General features: G+C 40.4%; 1 protein-coding gene across 2 annotated transcripts in view; it reads left to right on the top strand.

The window, feature by feature from the left end:
- Nucleotides 1-1847: 1847 nt before the first annotated feature.
- SEL1L (SEL1L adaptor subunit of ERAD E3 ubiquitin ligase) overlaps nucleotides 1848-14777 on the top strand; it is a 30377-nt gene continuing 17447 nt past the window's right edge. For both annotated transcript variants that reach the window (XM_032187922.1, XM_032187921.1), the window contains exons 1-5: nucleotides 1848-1929; nucleotides 8522-8559; nucleotides 8887-9109; nucleotides 12482-12649; nucleotides 13267-13372. In XM_032187922.1, the coding sequence (XP_032043813.1) occupies nucleotides 1860-1929; nucleotides 8522-8559; nucleotides 8887-9109; nucleotides 12482-12649; nucleotides 13267-13372 (605 nt within the window). In that variant the 5' untranslated portion in view covers nucleotides 1848-1859. The remainder of the gene's footprint in view (nucleotides 1930-8521; nucleotides 8560-8886; nucleotides 9110-12481; nucleotides 12650-13266; nucleotides 13373-14777) is intronic.

Here is a 14777-nt window from a genome sequence, read left to right as displayed (position 1 = left end):
ATTCTGTTGACCATTTAGATTAGATAACACTTTGAGAAACTAAAATCAAGCATACCAAGCAAAGGAGGAAATATGAGCCCTTATTTATGTGGTCACTTGATGCAGTAACTTACTTCACCATCTAAACCAAAAGATTTTTCCAAGACATATAAGAGAACATTGTATTTTGGCATAGAATAAATAGGAGTTATATAGCAAAAATGCATAAGCATCCATTCAAAGCTTCACAGAAGAAAACGCAAAACTGATTAAGAAAGGTAATGGAAATTTTATGGCTGATACACACATAAATGGAAAACCGGCAATAAATTTATCATGCTATTAGACTACAGCATATACTAAATTAATTGGAACTAACCCAGTCTACAATATTATCTGTTTTATTTATTTATTTTGAATGTGATTAATGAGTTCGGGGAAAAAAATAAAAGCCTTTTGACTTTTTTCCCTCACTCCTCCATGCCACTTGGCCCTGTGCTCATGGCTTTGGTCTCGAACAAGGCCTGCGAGGAGCAACTGCTGAAGACCGCCTGGTGTCCGGGTCAGGGCTTGCACTGCCCAGTGGCTGTGGGGTTGACTGTGGTCCCTGGGGACACTGAGGGTCCTGCAGGCCTGTCCCACAGCACCACCACCATTGCTCACTGCTCCCACCCTGCAGAGACAGCCAACATGCCAGGAGGGTGACAGGGCTCAGCGCTGTCTGTGCATGCTGCGACAAGTCCGTTGTGTAATTCAGCACAGCATTATGGCATGGCCCTGTGACATCCTGTTGCAGCCAAACCCGTCTCCCTTCTTATTTCGCTATTTTTAACTGGCCTACAGGAAAACGTGATGCCTACAGGAACCTAAGTGCTGCATTCTATAGCCCTCAGCTCCTTCCCAGAGCTGACTTTTTTGATAAACTTCAATTAATTAGAGCCTCCAAATCTCCACATGCTTCAGCTGCACCCCTTTGGCTATAAATTTAATTGACTGCCACCCCCCACATGGCTGAGCAGGCAAGCACACTCAGTTGTGTCTAGTTCTGTTGTCTGAAAGGTGTCCCCTGGCACATTTAAGCACAAGCTGAAGGCACAACCTGGAGGCACACACCTGTTTCCCATTGGAGAATAAAGGCTAACATAGAAACCTACTGACAGAGGACGCACACACGTCAAGGGACAAAATTAAAGATAAGAATTTTTTCTTTATTAAAAAGAAGCACCCCCACAGCAGCCCACGAGAAGGGTCCCCTCAGAGAGCAGCCCTCAGCCTGCCCTGGGCGCCTCCTGTCCACCACAAGAAGCTCCTCCCGCCCCTCACAGCACTCCTCCCAGCGCCGCCACCGTTAACGGCCGCCCCTCTGCACCCTAACCACCGCCCTTAAAAGCCGTTAGCAGCCTCGCCCCACCCTTTATATAGGGCCCGCAGCTAGCCCCACCCCCTCGGCCCGTGCGCAGCTCGACGCGGGTCACTCTGGGTAATGTAGTCCCTGCCGCCGGCGGCCTCGCTGTGACAGGCGGCCGGGGGGGGGGGGTTCTCTCCGCAAGGCATCATGGGCCTTGTAGGAACGGGCGCGCGAGCCAATCGAAGCCCTTATTTGGGAAGACCTTCTCGCGTGGCCGGCGCACGCGCAGTCCTTCTCGCGACCCCATTGGCTGGCGGGAGGGCGTGACGGCCGCTGAAACCCTCCCCCCGGCCAATAAAAGCGGGCCATGTAGCACGAGCCGCTCCCTGGGCGGGCTGCGTGCAGCGCCGCCACCAGCTGCCGCTCACCTCCCGTCAGCGCGCGGAGCGGATTGGTGGGGCCGGGCTGGGGGTGGGCCAAGGGGCCGGGCTCGGGCTCCGGCGGCGGCGGTGGCCGGGAGGAGGCGGCGGGGATGGGGCGGCTGCGCCTGCTGCTGCTGCTGGGCGCCGCCGCGCTCGGGGCCGCCGTGCTGGCGGCAGCCGGTAAGTGCCGGGCTCCTCCTGTCCTCCCTCCCGTTCTTTCCGTTCACTCTCGCCGGGCCCCGCCGTGATGCGGCCTCGCCCCTGGGCCTGCTGCAGGGGGACGTGCTGGGGGGGAGGGTGCGGCCTGCCCCGGGGCCCGGCGCTGCCTGCAGCAGCCGCGGGGAGCCGAAATCCGCCCCCCTGAGTGGCTTCTGCCCCCTCCTCGGTGGGCGCTTCGTGGCCCAGTGGCTGGCAGCGCCGGGGCTGGTGGTGCCAGGCCGGCCGGGCAGTGCTGGCCCCGCACAGCGCTGCTGGGGCCTGCCCTGTACCCCTGCGCTGCCCCGCTCCTGCTGCCCGGTGCTCCGGGCGTGCTGTCACCGGTTCCTGCCTGGGTCTTGCTTCTTGCTACCTACCGAGGGAACTGGGGGGAGGAGCACACAGGGCATTTCTCTGCATAGAGAGACCTTAAATCCTGGGAGCCCCTTCAACATACAGCCTTGTCCGGGGCTGCTTGGGGTGTGCTTTTAGACTCTCAGTGAAAAGTCAAGAAAGTAACTTCACCTCTTCTCTAGAGGGAAGTTCAGTGGTCTGGGGTTTGTTTGCATGAGCGTAGTAGGAAGTTAAATGTTTAAGCTGTGTTATTGCAGTTCATATGGGATATCAAGCGTAGTTATATGAGCTTAGTGTGTAATGCTGTAAGCCAGCAGAGCACTCACTAAAGTGTGGAAAAGACAAGTACAAGCTTTATGAAGCTAGAGGGGAGGCACTGAGACTGAATAATTTGTTCACCCTGATAGCATCTCTAAAGTCAAAAGTTAAGAGGAGACTCTTCAAGTGAAATGAACCATCTGTTACGTACATGGAAGCTATGTGTCAAAAGCATTGGCTGTGAACTGTACAGCTGTGGCTGTGGTAGCTTATAGGATGTGGGTCTGCTGTCTTGACTGCTTTGCCACTATCGCGTAGTTGTTTGTGAGTGTGAGGTTCCTGCAGCCCACATCAGCCTTGAAGAAAAGTATGGTTACAGGCAATTTAATTAATACAATTAATAGGCCCAGGGCAGCCCATGGTATAGTGCCTGGCAGATGGGGTGCTCTTGCCAGGCTTAAATCACTGCTTTTTTTAATTGTTCATTAATACCCAGAAATAGTTAGGGGGGGACTGTTAGATTATAACAGGAAGACCTTTTTTGCTCCTAATTTGTCTTCATTCTTACAGAAGAAAAATTGCTTCATAGGTGTTTGGGTTTCCTGCAGTAATACCTTGTCTGGTCCACGCCTAGCAGCTGTGTTTACTGTCTTTGAACAGTTGGTCATTCCTAAAGTCTGGAAATGATTACCTGGAATCTAAATATATTGAAGGGAGAGATTTTAAAAAGGTTAAAGAAAAATGGTTCAACTATTTTCTAACTTAAAAGGCAGTCTTAATACAGACTTTTTTGTCAGCCACTTAGCTGTAAATTCCATCTCTGTAGTCATTGTCCGTTTAAATCAATTTCTTGAAAACTCAAAGTGAACACAAGTAAATTTAGGCCTAAAAAATGTGTGCTATTTGTTTAAAGATACAATATTTATACAGGTTACGAAGAAATTGAAAGTTGGGTGTGGGGAAAGAATGTGAAGGAGTCTGTGAGGCACTGGCAAAAAAGCAGCTAAAAAGGGTAGCTGTTCCAGTGAGAGGTGGCAATCTGCTGTTTATCACAGCAGTGATGGCCTTCTGCTTCTGTTGATCATTTATTAAGAATGTTAGGGGGCAAAAAAAGCCTTCTCTTATTTGTTTCTGATTGCAGGTGTTATTTGATTCTTGGTATTTTGCCTTGCTCACAGGCCTGAGGAGGCAGAAGTTCCTTCATTTTGCCTGAGGAGAAGTGGTTCTTGCTCAGGCTGCCCTGCGAATTCCTTGGCTAATGTCAGTGCTAGGCAGAGCTTTTTCATACTGGTATTAGCTGGTAGGACAACTGAGTACAGGCATATAATAGATGCTTGTGTCTGTACTGCTAAAACTCAGACCTAGCTGGAAAACGTTTCTTCAACTTGTTGTGTCCTTGGGAATCTCAGTTCCTACGGAGGGACTGCTGCAGAGTAAGTTTTGTAAACAGCTACCCAGCAATTGCAAGGAGACTGAAAAAAGATCTGTATTCAGGAGGACGGTTGACCTATATCTTAATCTTGTAATTGCCCTAAAATGAGGACACTGCAAAGATTGTAGCTGGGTGCGATTTACTTGCTGCCAGGGATAATTTGAAACTAGTCATGCTGAATAGATGCCACACAAGGGTTTTGCTCAACCTACCTCATGTTTTGTAGGTTCATGTGGTACGAACAGCAACTATGCTATTGTGTGGCTGTGGTGTCCATTTCTTTTCTGAATTTAACAATGGAAAAATTGATAAGGAGCAGTCTTAGGTAATTTTATCTTAATATTTCCCTTGTTCCTGCAAAAGTAGGGTAAACAGGGCTTGCATTCTGTATCAAAGTCTTAACTAGACACTGGCACAAAAAGAATGTTGAAAGAAGTAAAAGTGCCACAGAGAATCTCTAGTTTAGTGGTTGCCAAACTTCTTTTGATCATGCATTCCTATCAGTAAAAAGAAAAAATTTTTCAACATCCATTAACTTACAATTAAATATAAATTATAATATAAATTAAATTATACATATTTATACTGTGCTGATATTATGCATCTCATAATGTGTATAAAATACTTTTAAAAGTATGAGATAAAGATGAAATAAACACTATATTTTTGTTTTATTTATTAATGGTACAAAGAAGGCTAGTTTTGTACACTCCCTGTGGTACATGTACTCCCCTAGCTGGTTGCCTTGTGATAGTGTTGGAAACTTGAAAAGCCTGGCAAAAAACGGGAATGGAACTGACTGGCAGTTATCGCTTAGGACATTTGTCCGATCTTTGGGAGATTGCCCACTACTTGCAATTACTGAATTTTTAGTTATCCCCCAAAGATGAGCAACCAGTCTGATGTTAAAACCAGTAGTCTTAGATATCTGGTAGTAGTAGCAGCTTTTTAGCTTTACAGACTGACAGTTGATTTGTTCTTCTAAAACACTAAAACTTGGGAGCTGCTGGGCTCTTTCAACCTCATGACATTCTCTGAATCACACTGCATAGTTCCTACTACTCATGCCCTCCATAGTACTGTTGAAAATGTCAATTCTAGCAGAATGTTGGGTTCTTATTATCTTGCATAAGCTGCTAGAGTACTTGTGCTGTATTTAAATAGGCTCATTGAACAGTAGTTTTTCTGAGGAAAAATACTTTTTTTTTTTTTTATAAAGCTGATTGTAATAATATAAGAAGTAGTGGATAGCTGAAGCAAGCATTTAGCTGTATGGAGTGCCCTAAAATCCTAGCTGAGCCTGAGAGCACCCAGCAGTGCCTCTGGTTCAGCACTGTTTGTAAGTGAAGCTCTGTGCGATCTTGTCAGCTGCCTGTTTCAGGCACAAGTATTTTTGCCTACCCTTTCCTTTTAATGCATCTTGGTGTCTTTCTAATTTGTTTAACAAAAGGTAGGATTGACTTCCTTTTTTTTCCAGAAGGTTTTTTTTAATTGGGTGTGTTACCAAGGTTGCCTAATTCTATAAAAAGTCTGTTACATTTGCTTTTGGGTTTGCCTGTGGAAAAACAAATTAAACTATCAGCTTTAATCTCTGAAGCAGGTGCACAAACACAACATCTGTGGCTTTAGTCAGTAGTTGAGCCTTGACTAGTAAGCTGTTCTTAGGTCAAACTGTGACCTTCCCCAGATCTAAGAAACACTTGAGAAAACTTCTGAAAGCATTAATGAAAGAAGTAGATAAACTTCTATGGTTAGTGTGTGCATATTAGTCAGCAGTCCTGTGGAGAAACACTGCTGTAAGTCATCTCTAGTAATGTTATCTGTTACAACTGCAACTTTGCCTGTTTTACTTAGAAGGAAGTCTAGGAGCCAAGAACAGTTAAACTCAGCTTGTTGCGTTAGATATATTTTGGAATGAATTGTTAAAGTGCAACTCTTCAATAACAGTGCTGGCTCCTTCAGAGGGAATTTAGGTGATGCAATACATCTGAAACAGGGTGAGTTGCTTTCAAGGAAGAACAGATGTAGTGAGCTGTAGATAGTTGGATTGGTTGTCTCCTGCCTTTCAGCTCAGTAATCCTTTTGCCTTGAATATGAAGTCATAATACAAATGTTCTTTGGTATATGTGCATAAATAACATGCCCTTTTTATATTTGCCATTGTGGTCTTACATGGTAAAGTCAACCTTCCAGAAATTGAAATCAATTACTAAAGCTTTTACCAAAAATCAGAATGGTCTAGCGCTGTATCAGGAACGGAGGTGGATTTTTTTTATTTATTTTTGACCAGACAACAACAGATACCCTAGCTGGTATAACTATTAAAAATAACATGTTACTACAGAAACAAGCACTGTGTATTTCGTACCTATTAATAGCAGTATACAGTCTACTAGGTAGCTTCACCCTCTCCTTTTTCCCCACTCCAGAAGCATGCTTGAATCTCCTGGCGGACTCCAGAGGTTGAAGTTGCACTGATGGCATTTGGCTTTACATCAAATTTGTTTATAATAGTAGAGTGTAATTCCTGGGGAACATTTTAAACTGTCTGTCAAACAGCTCCCAAATAGGGAGGACCAGCAAATATCCCAGATATGTACATACTACTTAATGTATTCAAAAGCCAGCTGTTATGTGGTAGTCTGAAGTACTAATATTCAGTGGTAGGACTTCTTCAGACTTATCATTCTTCTCTGTTAGAATCCTCAAGCTGGGAAGCACAGTAGTCTCTGTTTAAAATGCAGCTAGGCCTGTTTTTCTTTTGGTATTTTTTCCAAATCAGTGCTTGTTCTTAGGCTGGTTGCCTGGTTGCTACTTGCAGGCTCTGTTTCAACTTAAGTACTCCGTGGTGTCTCCACTACCTTTTCTGAAGAGCTCTTCACACTTTCTTTTTTGGACTTGTAGAGTACAGCTGCCTACCCACGCAGGCTGTTCTAAACCTTTTTTAATCCTGTGTCTGCGGGGAGTCAAACTCATTGAGCTCTGCGTCCTCTTCAGTAAGCTCAGTAGACAGATCTGTTTGAGTTACTTTTGCATTGCTTTTGCAGCTTGTGTATGATAACATTTTTTCTTTTTTTAAAGTTATGCTCCCGCAGCTTAAAGTTCATGCTCGTATTTTCACATACCTGTTCTGACCAAAGATTAGACCTCAAAAAATAGAATAGAAATGATTTGAGTCTATGGAATCTGGCTTCCAAGATTTGCTTTTTCGTTGCAAATATCTGCAGCTGCACCATTATGATAATAATCTTCAAAACATGAAACTGGTGATTCATGGCTTGTCCTGTCAGAGATGACTGATTTCTGGTAAAGCACGTCGCTTGCATGAGGATGAAAAGTATGCAAGTTTTTTCTTTGCTTGCTGCCAAATGCCTACACAGAGTCAGCAGAGTTCTGTAAACTTGTAGAGTTTTGCTGATGTTCAGTATTTGTGTGGGGATTCTTTGATAGCGAGCTGTAACATGCTAAGTGGTGTACCTCACCTACAAGCCATCAGTTCAGGTAACCTTTCTACTTTTGCAGCTCTCTAGCCCATCAATGTCTTGCTACTTCTGTAGGGTATTTCACAACCCAAAATCTCAGGGTTGGGGGGAGGAATTCGTAAATGTAGTAGGGCTTAGTGGCACTACTGCTTAGCTACTTGTTCAGATTTTAAGTTTTTTGTTTCAGTGAGTTGTGTATGGGAGAGAGGGAAGCCTATAACATTTTCTTTGAGATGTTTCTTATTTACCTAAATGAGGTGGTGTCAGATCCTGATGACTGAATTGGTCATGCTTCAGCTGTGATAGTGTTAGAGACTTTCCATCAAGATGATAGTGCAAATAAAGTTCTCAGAAGTGGAGTGGGTAGCCCTTTAAAATTATAGGAACTAAAATTCAGAGACAATTGCAAAACAATGGTGTAAAACTGTCATAAGTGAGCTTTTCTGATGATCTTTTCCCTCCATTTTACTTCCATTCCTTTTGCTTTTTAGTAGGTTTCTGCCTAATGGCCTTTCTTATTTACTGTTTCTTCTCTTTCTGGTCTTTCTAACCAGTTAGATAGCCCTTTCAGATGAGAAAGGGAACAGTTAAACAAGGCTTGCATCTCTTGAATGGTACCTTAGAGCTAAAGTGATGTCTCATAGCTTCTATTCTTAAGAGAAACCTCTGCTCAAAGGTTTGAGTCTGGTGGCTGTGCAGAATGAATTGGTATTCCTCTGTGAAGAGTAATGTTTAATTATAAGTGAGGTGGTGCTAATGTGACTGGTCACTAATGAAGCTGTTTATATTAAAGCTGATTTGGTGACCCAAATCCTTGGGTTCCACAGGTTGTTTTCACTTGCTATGTACCTTTTCAAGCAGTTTACCTGAACTGGAACAATTCAGATTAGATGGTTAATCTAGAGGATTAATTTGGGTTAAAAACTAATGTTTTGGATATTGAACAAAATTGTAGTATATTTTAGAAAAATGGTAAAATATAATACCATTTAGAAATTATGGGAAAGTTGGTGTTTTTTTTTTTTTAATGACTTATAACATCTTTTTGCAGATGAAGAGGGAAATCAAGATGAATCCCTAGAGCCAAAGGTAAGGAAATACATTTCTAGTCATTCTGTCTTTTTCTTGTGGAGTGAGAACAAGGGTCTGAAATTCCAGAACTATGATTTGATTCTTGTTTTAAAATGTTCTGTAGCTTTCACTGTTTAACTTCTGTGTAACAGAAGAGTTACTGTTGTGCTATATCTTTTGAAGTGCATCTTTCACAAAACTAGAAGTGAATTGATGAAAGCTGGTAGCAGTAGTTCAATTTACTTCTGGTACTGCTCTTTAAATGTCATATCTTTAAAAAGTAATCATTTTTCCAACTGCTCCTGTTGCATTTCTAATCTAAAATACATGGCTGCTCTCTTTCAGACTTTAGCTGCAGAGGACCAGGTAAAGGACCATTCCACGGGAACTCGAGTGGTAGCAGGCCAAATCTTCCTTGAATCAGGGAAGTCAGACCCTCAATCTGAGGATGAAGAAAACTTTCACAGTCAAGAGGAAGAAAAAGAGAATTCACTGGAAGAGTTGAACTCTCTAGAAATGTCCAACCTATTAAATAAAGAATTGGAAGAAGCAGAAATACAGAATCCAGGTAACTGCTCACAAGCTTTTGAATGAGTGGCAAGAAAGACACATCTGAGTAACTGTGGGTTGTACATAAATTGTCATTTTGAACATATTTAAAAAAAATCTGAGTTTTTCCAGACGTGAATGGTAATTGGTGCCTTTTTTATCAGGAAGTAATGTGAAACTTTCAAATATACCTGTTTGAAGTCTTAGTGGTTTTTTTAGATTCATTTTCAGGGTTTTTCATAACTCTTACTGCTTTCATCTTCCTGGAAAGCTTAAACTATCAAATGGATAGAGTACGAATTTCTTTATATATGACTCAGGTACACATACTATACTGTGTGTGTGTATGTATATAGTAACTGTAGAAAGAAATTACATCAGTGTTACAGTCTACTGGCTGTATGCCTGGAGAATGGTTTGACAGAGGAAACAAATTGTGATATGAAGACAAGTTTCTTAGGAGCATTAGGGCAACACCTAAATTGCTTTTAAACTTCAATAAGTTTGCAAATACAAGTAAAACCTTGTGTTCTTGTGCCAAAGTTCAGCAGGAAATTCTAGTATATCTTTTTTACTTACAGTAATATGAATTTAATATGATTATTTTGGACTTAGTAGTGGATGATACTTGGATGGCACAGTTTTGAGTACTCCAGCCTTTGCAGCAAATTTTGTTTTTTACTTGTTCATAATAAGTAATTCTTCAACCAAAAAGTATAGTTACATGGTAATACTAAGCTGGCTATCTTCTTAACTCATGTCTTGAATATCTAAAGAAAACAGGGATAATGAATAGGGGCTCTGTTACTTTGTTTTTCAGTATTTTCTAATAAGCCTTTCTTATTGATGCTGAACTAGTATACAGTTAGTAAAAAGTCACTAATAGGATTCAATACTGCTGTTGAGAGGTGTGATGTTGTACAGGGAAAAAGTATATAAAGTCCACTAAATAGCTTTCTGTCACAAAGTGGTGAACTAAGCACCATATGTACTCAGCGCAATCTATTTCAGAAGTAAACTTTAAGATTTTTATCTTACATAAGATGTGACCAGATGGCTTGGTCCTGAGTATTGCTTGTAACTAAGGTTTTTAACTATGCTTGTCAAAATACTGCTTGCAGGTGACTTTAAAAACTGTAAACTTACTTGTCCTGTTCAGTTCTTTTGAACCTGCTATGAAGTAAGTTAGTGGTGTGGATGGAAGGATTACTGTTTTTATCTGTAATGCAATTCTGAAGGAAAGGTGCTTGTATTCTGTGAGGGAGGGGAAAAAACTGCTAAAGGAGAACTCCATTGTCAGGCTTTTTAACTGAGTGGGACAGGAGCCTACCTCAGATACATCTTTTGCTCATGTGCATGGTGATTGTATGAAAAATATTTTTCAAATTTTCACATGCATCTTGGAGGTTATTGAGCAGGGAAAATTTCATCTTCATAAACTTAGAATTAGTACAATTAAGGCTCTCCTTTAAAGAAAAGTTCTCTTTCTCTTCAGTGTCCTATTATCTTCTAATCAGTGAAGAGTTCTTGTGTGTATAGTTTAAAAATATATATATTCATATTCTTATTTTCCATGTTTTTGTTAATGCAGAACTGTATAGTTTTCGTTGAAAACTGCTCGCTAGTTTGTACAGAGCTGGCAATTCCTGCCACATTTGTCTTCCTGTTTGGAGGAACCTTTCAGTGATAGTACTTCTTTGTAATATTTTAAGCAATCTATATTTGGGTTTCTTCCAGTGTAAAGTTATGAAATGTAAATAATTAAGGACAACATGACAAAACACCATGTACACACCTGTTTTGCTCTGAATAAATCTTTGTGTGCCCAAATTGACAAAAAAAATTATCCTCCATGTAAATTACATGTATTGTATTCCTTAAGTATACGATAAACTGTGGTTAACATTTTATCCTGTAATAGCATGGTTTTGTTGCTTCAGGAGTTAATATTTGTGGCTATGTGGGGGGAAAACTGCATTATGGAAAAATATACAGAATTTTAAAAGGCAAAGGGGAGGACTGGGTGGGAGTAATTTCATAACTTCCAGTGTACAACTAACTCTTCTGCACAGCATTGTCACAAATAGCTTGTGTCCGATTGCTCTCACTATAGGAGGTAGTGTTATACTTGCTATACAAGTAAAGTTTCAAATTCCAAGTTGTGTTAACATCCTGGACCTGGAGTTTGCTCATAGCGATAAGAGGTCCCATCTGTTGTAGCTGCACGTACTTTTAGCATGAGTTTGTGCATTACCCAATGGCTAACAGATGTCTAAAGTGATTCAAGGCTAATTACATATAGACATTTTTTTCCAGTTTCTGAAAATAACTGTTCTGTGTTAAGAGGTAATAAACTTGGGTGGGGATATATGCCAAGGAATCGAATTCTGAAGAGCAATTTGAGCAAGCTAATTCTGGAATTTTTTAATTAAAAAAAAAAAAGGTATGGTCTCTAGGCTTTATAAAAATGGTGTAGTCTCTAGAAGAACTAGCTCTGTTGACAGCCACAAGAACTAGAAGCTTAACTTGAAAAAACAGGGTAACTGGCATTCTCAATTGCATGTCTCTGCAAATGTCTTTAGATGAAGCTGAAGCTAACTTCTGGATTTAGCATAGCAAAACAAAACTTTATAAAAGGCTAATAGAAGTAATCTTCATTTTCAATAACTGAAGATAATTCTTAGTCATTATAGAAGGTTGACTTAAAATACTGCAGTACTGGAATCACTTAACCTTTGTCTAGTGCTTGAGAAATCAGAGTGCTGAAAGTAATCTTGAATGCAACTTTTAACTGGTGAAAGGAAATAAAGATTTCAAAACAAGTATGTACAACAGTAAAGAGTGATGGGGCTCACATTGATAAGTAGTTTTTTCTTAGTTGTATTTTCTAAATGTACTCCTTGCTGATACTTAAGTGTTTTCAGTAGCCCATTGAATAGTTCTGTTGCATGGCTACATCTTGCACTATGGCTAAAATGAATAAATGCACTGGAATGCACTCGGTGGGTAGTCTTTTGCATGAGGAAGGGAGTACAGAGAAGTGAAAGTAAAAGGAAGGACCGTCTGTTGTGGTAGGCAAAATATATATATATAACTGATCTGCATTCTACACTAAAAATATTTTCTTTGCTTAGAAATAAGGAATAGAAGAAATTGCACACTTATTCTTACTTTCAATTAAGAAAAGGAACGGTAACATTTTTGAAGTGCTCTTTAGGAAAGCAACTGCTTTTTCAGGCTTTTCTAAGTTAGAAACTTTACTGAAAACTTGATGAAATGCAGTTTTTAACTTGACAGAAGTTAATACCAACACAGGAGTGCTTTACTATTTATAGTAGATGACTTCATAGAATAAAGGGAAGCAGTCTTACTCCTGGGTATCTATTTTCAGTTTTGACAGCTATTGGAGGTACTGCAGATGGTGAACCTTGTCACTTCCCCTTTTTGTTTATGGAGAAGGAGTATGCAGAGTGCACTGCAGATGGGAGGGAAGATGGCAGGCTTTGGTGTGCAACAACCTATGATTACAAGAAAGATCAAAAGTGGGGCTTCTGTGAAAGTAAGTAAACTGATGTCTTTGTTCTTGTCCAAGGAATGCTTTCTTAACTCAGTGTTCTCATACCTCCTTATGTCCCCTATTAAAAGGTCTAGAAGTCCTGGTCATGTATTAATGGCCACCTTGTATAAGAAATGATAAAGGCAAAGTTCTCATGATGGGAAATATTGGAAAAGATCATAATGCAAATGCAATTTACAAAGCTTTGGGGAAATCTTGCAGTGGAGGCACCTGTAAAACTCACTTTCAGAGGCTGTAGAAGTGTAGGGGTTTGGCAGTGCTCCCCATTACACTTGCTGATTTGTTGTACGCAGGCAACAGTTTCCTAGAAAACATTCTCCTGAAGGAGGACCTTTCTTCTTTGCATGTCTTGCTTTGGAGCAATGAAAGGAATGCTATAACAAATTCCTATGAGAGAGGTCACATGGGAAGAAACCATCTCCCAAGATAATCAATGCCTCCTTTACGTAGCTTTTAATCACATGGGGTTGCTTATTGGTATTCAGAAACATTTTGGTTGTATTTACCCTTAGAACAAATAGGGATTTTTGAACAAATAGTCTTTAAGATGTGTAATTGTGGATCTTAATGTTTTGGGGTTCTTGTTTTGTTTTTAAAAGCTGAAGAGCAGTCTAATAAGCGAAGGCAAATGCAAGAAGCTGAGGATGTCTATCAGACCGGAATGAAAATCCTTAATGAAAGCAGTAAAAAGGCTCAGAAGAAAGAGTAAGTCTACCCTCTCCATTCCCAGATGAGAATGACTACACAGCTGATCAGTCTGACTTAACTAAGAACCAACCTAAATGAGATTTCCTGAGACTTCCCCCATTTTATGGAACTTAGCATCATGTTAGGCAGTGATGGTACTGAAAATTGTGATGTGAGGGCATTTAGAAAGAAAACTTGTTTGCTTTCCTCTAACTACACAAAAAAACTGCATTTCTGAAGTGGGTGTCTTCAAAACAGAGTTTAATGCAAGGTGGTGCTGCAGTTTTCTAGCCACAATCTAAATGTGGAAACCGTGTTGAAAGAAACTAAGAATGTGATAAGAGGTAATTGACATGCCCCTTTTCATGTTTCTTATGGTCTTTTTCTCATTCTGTTTCAAAGGTGAATGATCAGGAAAGATAAGCGTTTCTTACCCTGCTCTGTTTTTGTTCTTGCTTTCTGATGGTCTCAGCAGAAAAATAGCATTAAACCTATTCTCAATAAATAATGTAATTAGCATTGTGTGAGAGAAAAGGGTAATGCATGTCGAAGAAATCAAAGCAAAGAGTAGAAAGAAATGATTGTTCTATTCAATCTGGTCTTTTTACTTTCTACTCTGTAATATAACCAATTGTTGGTGAAATAGTTGTCAGTTTACTACAATTAATAGTAGCTAACTTAGAACCTTCTGGTAGTCATGTTGATAACTTCATCAGCAAGTGGTGACTTCAGGGTAGTGATTATTCTGTAAGCATTATTACCATGTAAATTCCTTGGTCAAGATAAGGAGGCATATTCCTACTTTATGTATCAGGAAGCTGAATGACAGCTAGAGGCTGTCTATCACACCTTGGCTAAGATAAAAAGGAACCAGCCTCTGTTACAGTCTGGCTAGTATTTTTTAGAAAAAATACTATAAAATAGTCTATGAATTTTTGAAAGTCTTAGCTCTCTTGAACACATTGCATTTTCTTAGAAGATCAAATCATGTGAGGAACCAAGTGTGCTTCAGCTTGTACCTAAAGAAAGTGAAGAGGAAGAAAAACAAGTCTCAAAATAGAAAGCAAGAGAAATAAAGAAAAATATTGGCATATTACCAAAGGCCTGTGACAAATCAAACTGAAGCATGTTATATATTGTGTTTGAGGTCACAGTTTTTGAAATTGCTGTGAAATTATTTTCTAAGTTCTGAGGTTGAAATAGAAACAAGAGTTTCCAGAGAACTTTCTCATACTTAACATGATGGTTTCATCACAAAACTAATTACATATGCAGTTGTCTTGGACCAAATGTTTAGTATTTTCACCTGAATGACTTTGTACTAAGAGACTCCATAGTCTTTCAGGCTTCTTTTAAATGGCTGTGTTCTGTGAAGGTGTAATAGGTAGTCCTACTAGATATCTAATACAGGACTTAAAACTGC

Source organism: Aythya fuligula, chromosome 5 (genome assembly GCF_009819795.1).
Source record: "Aythya fuligula isolate bAytFul2 chromosome 5, bAytFul2.pri, whole genome shotgun sequence".
In the NCBI taxonomy this organism is placed as follows: domain Eukaryota; kingdom Metazoa; phylum Chordata; class Aves; order Anseriformes; family Anatidae; genus Aythya; species Aythya fuligula.
This window is presented reverse-complemented; position numbering and strand designations above follow the sequence as displayed.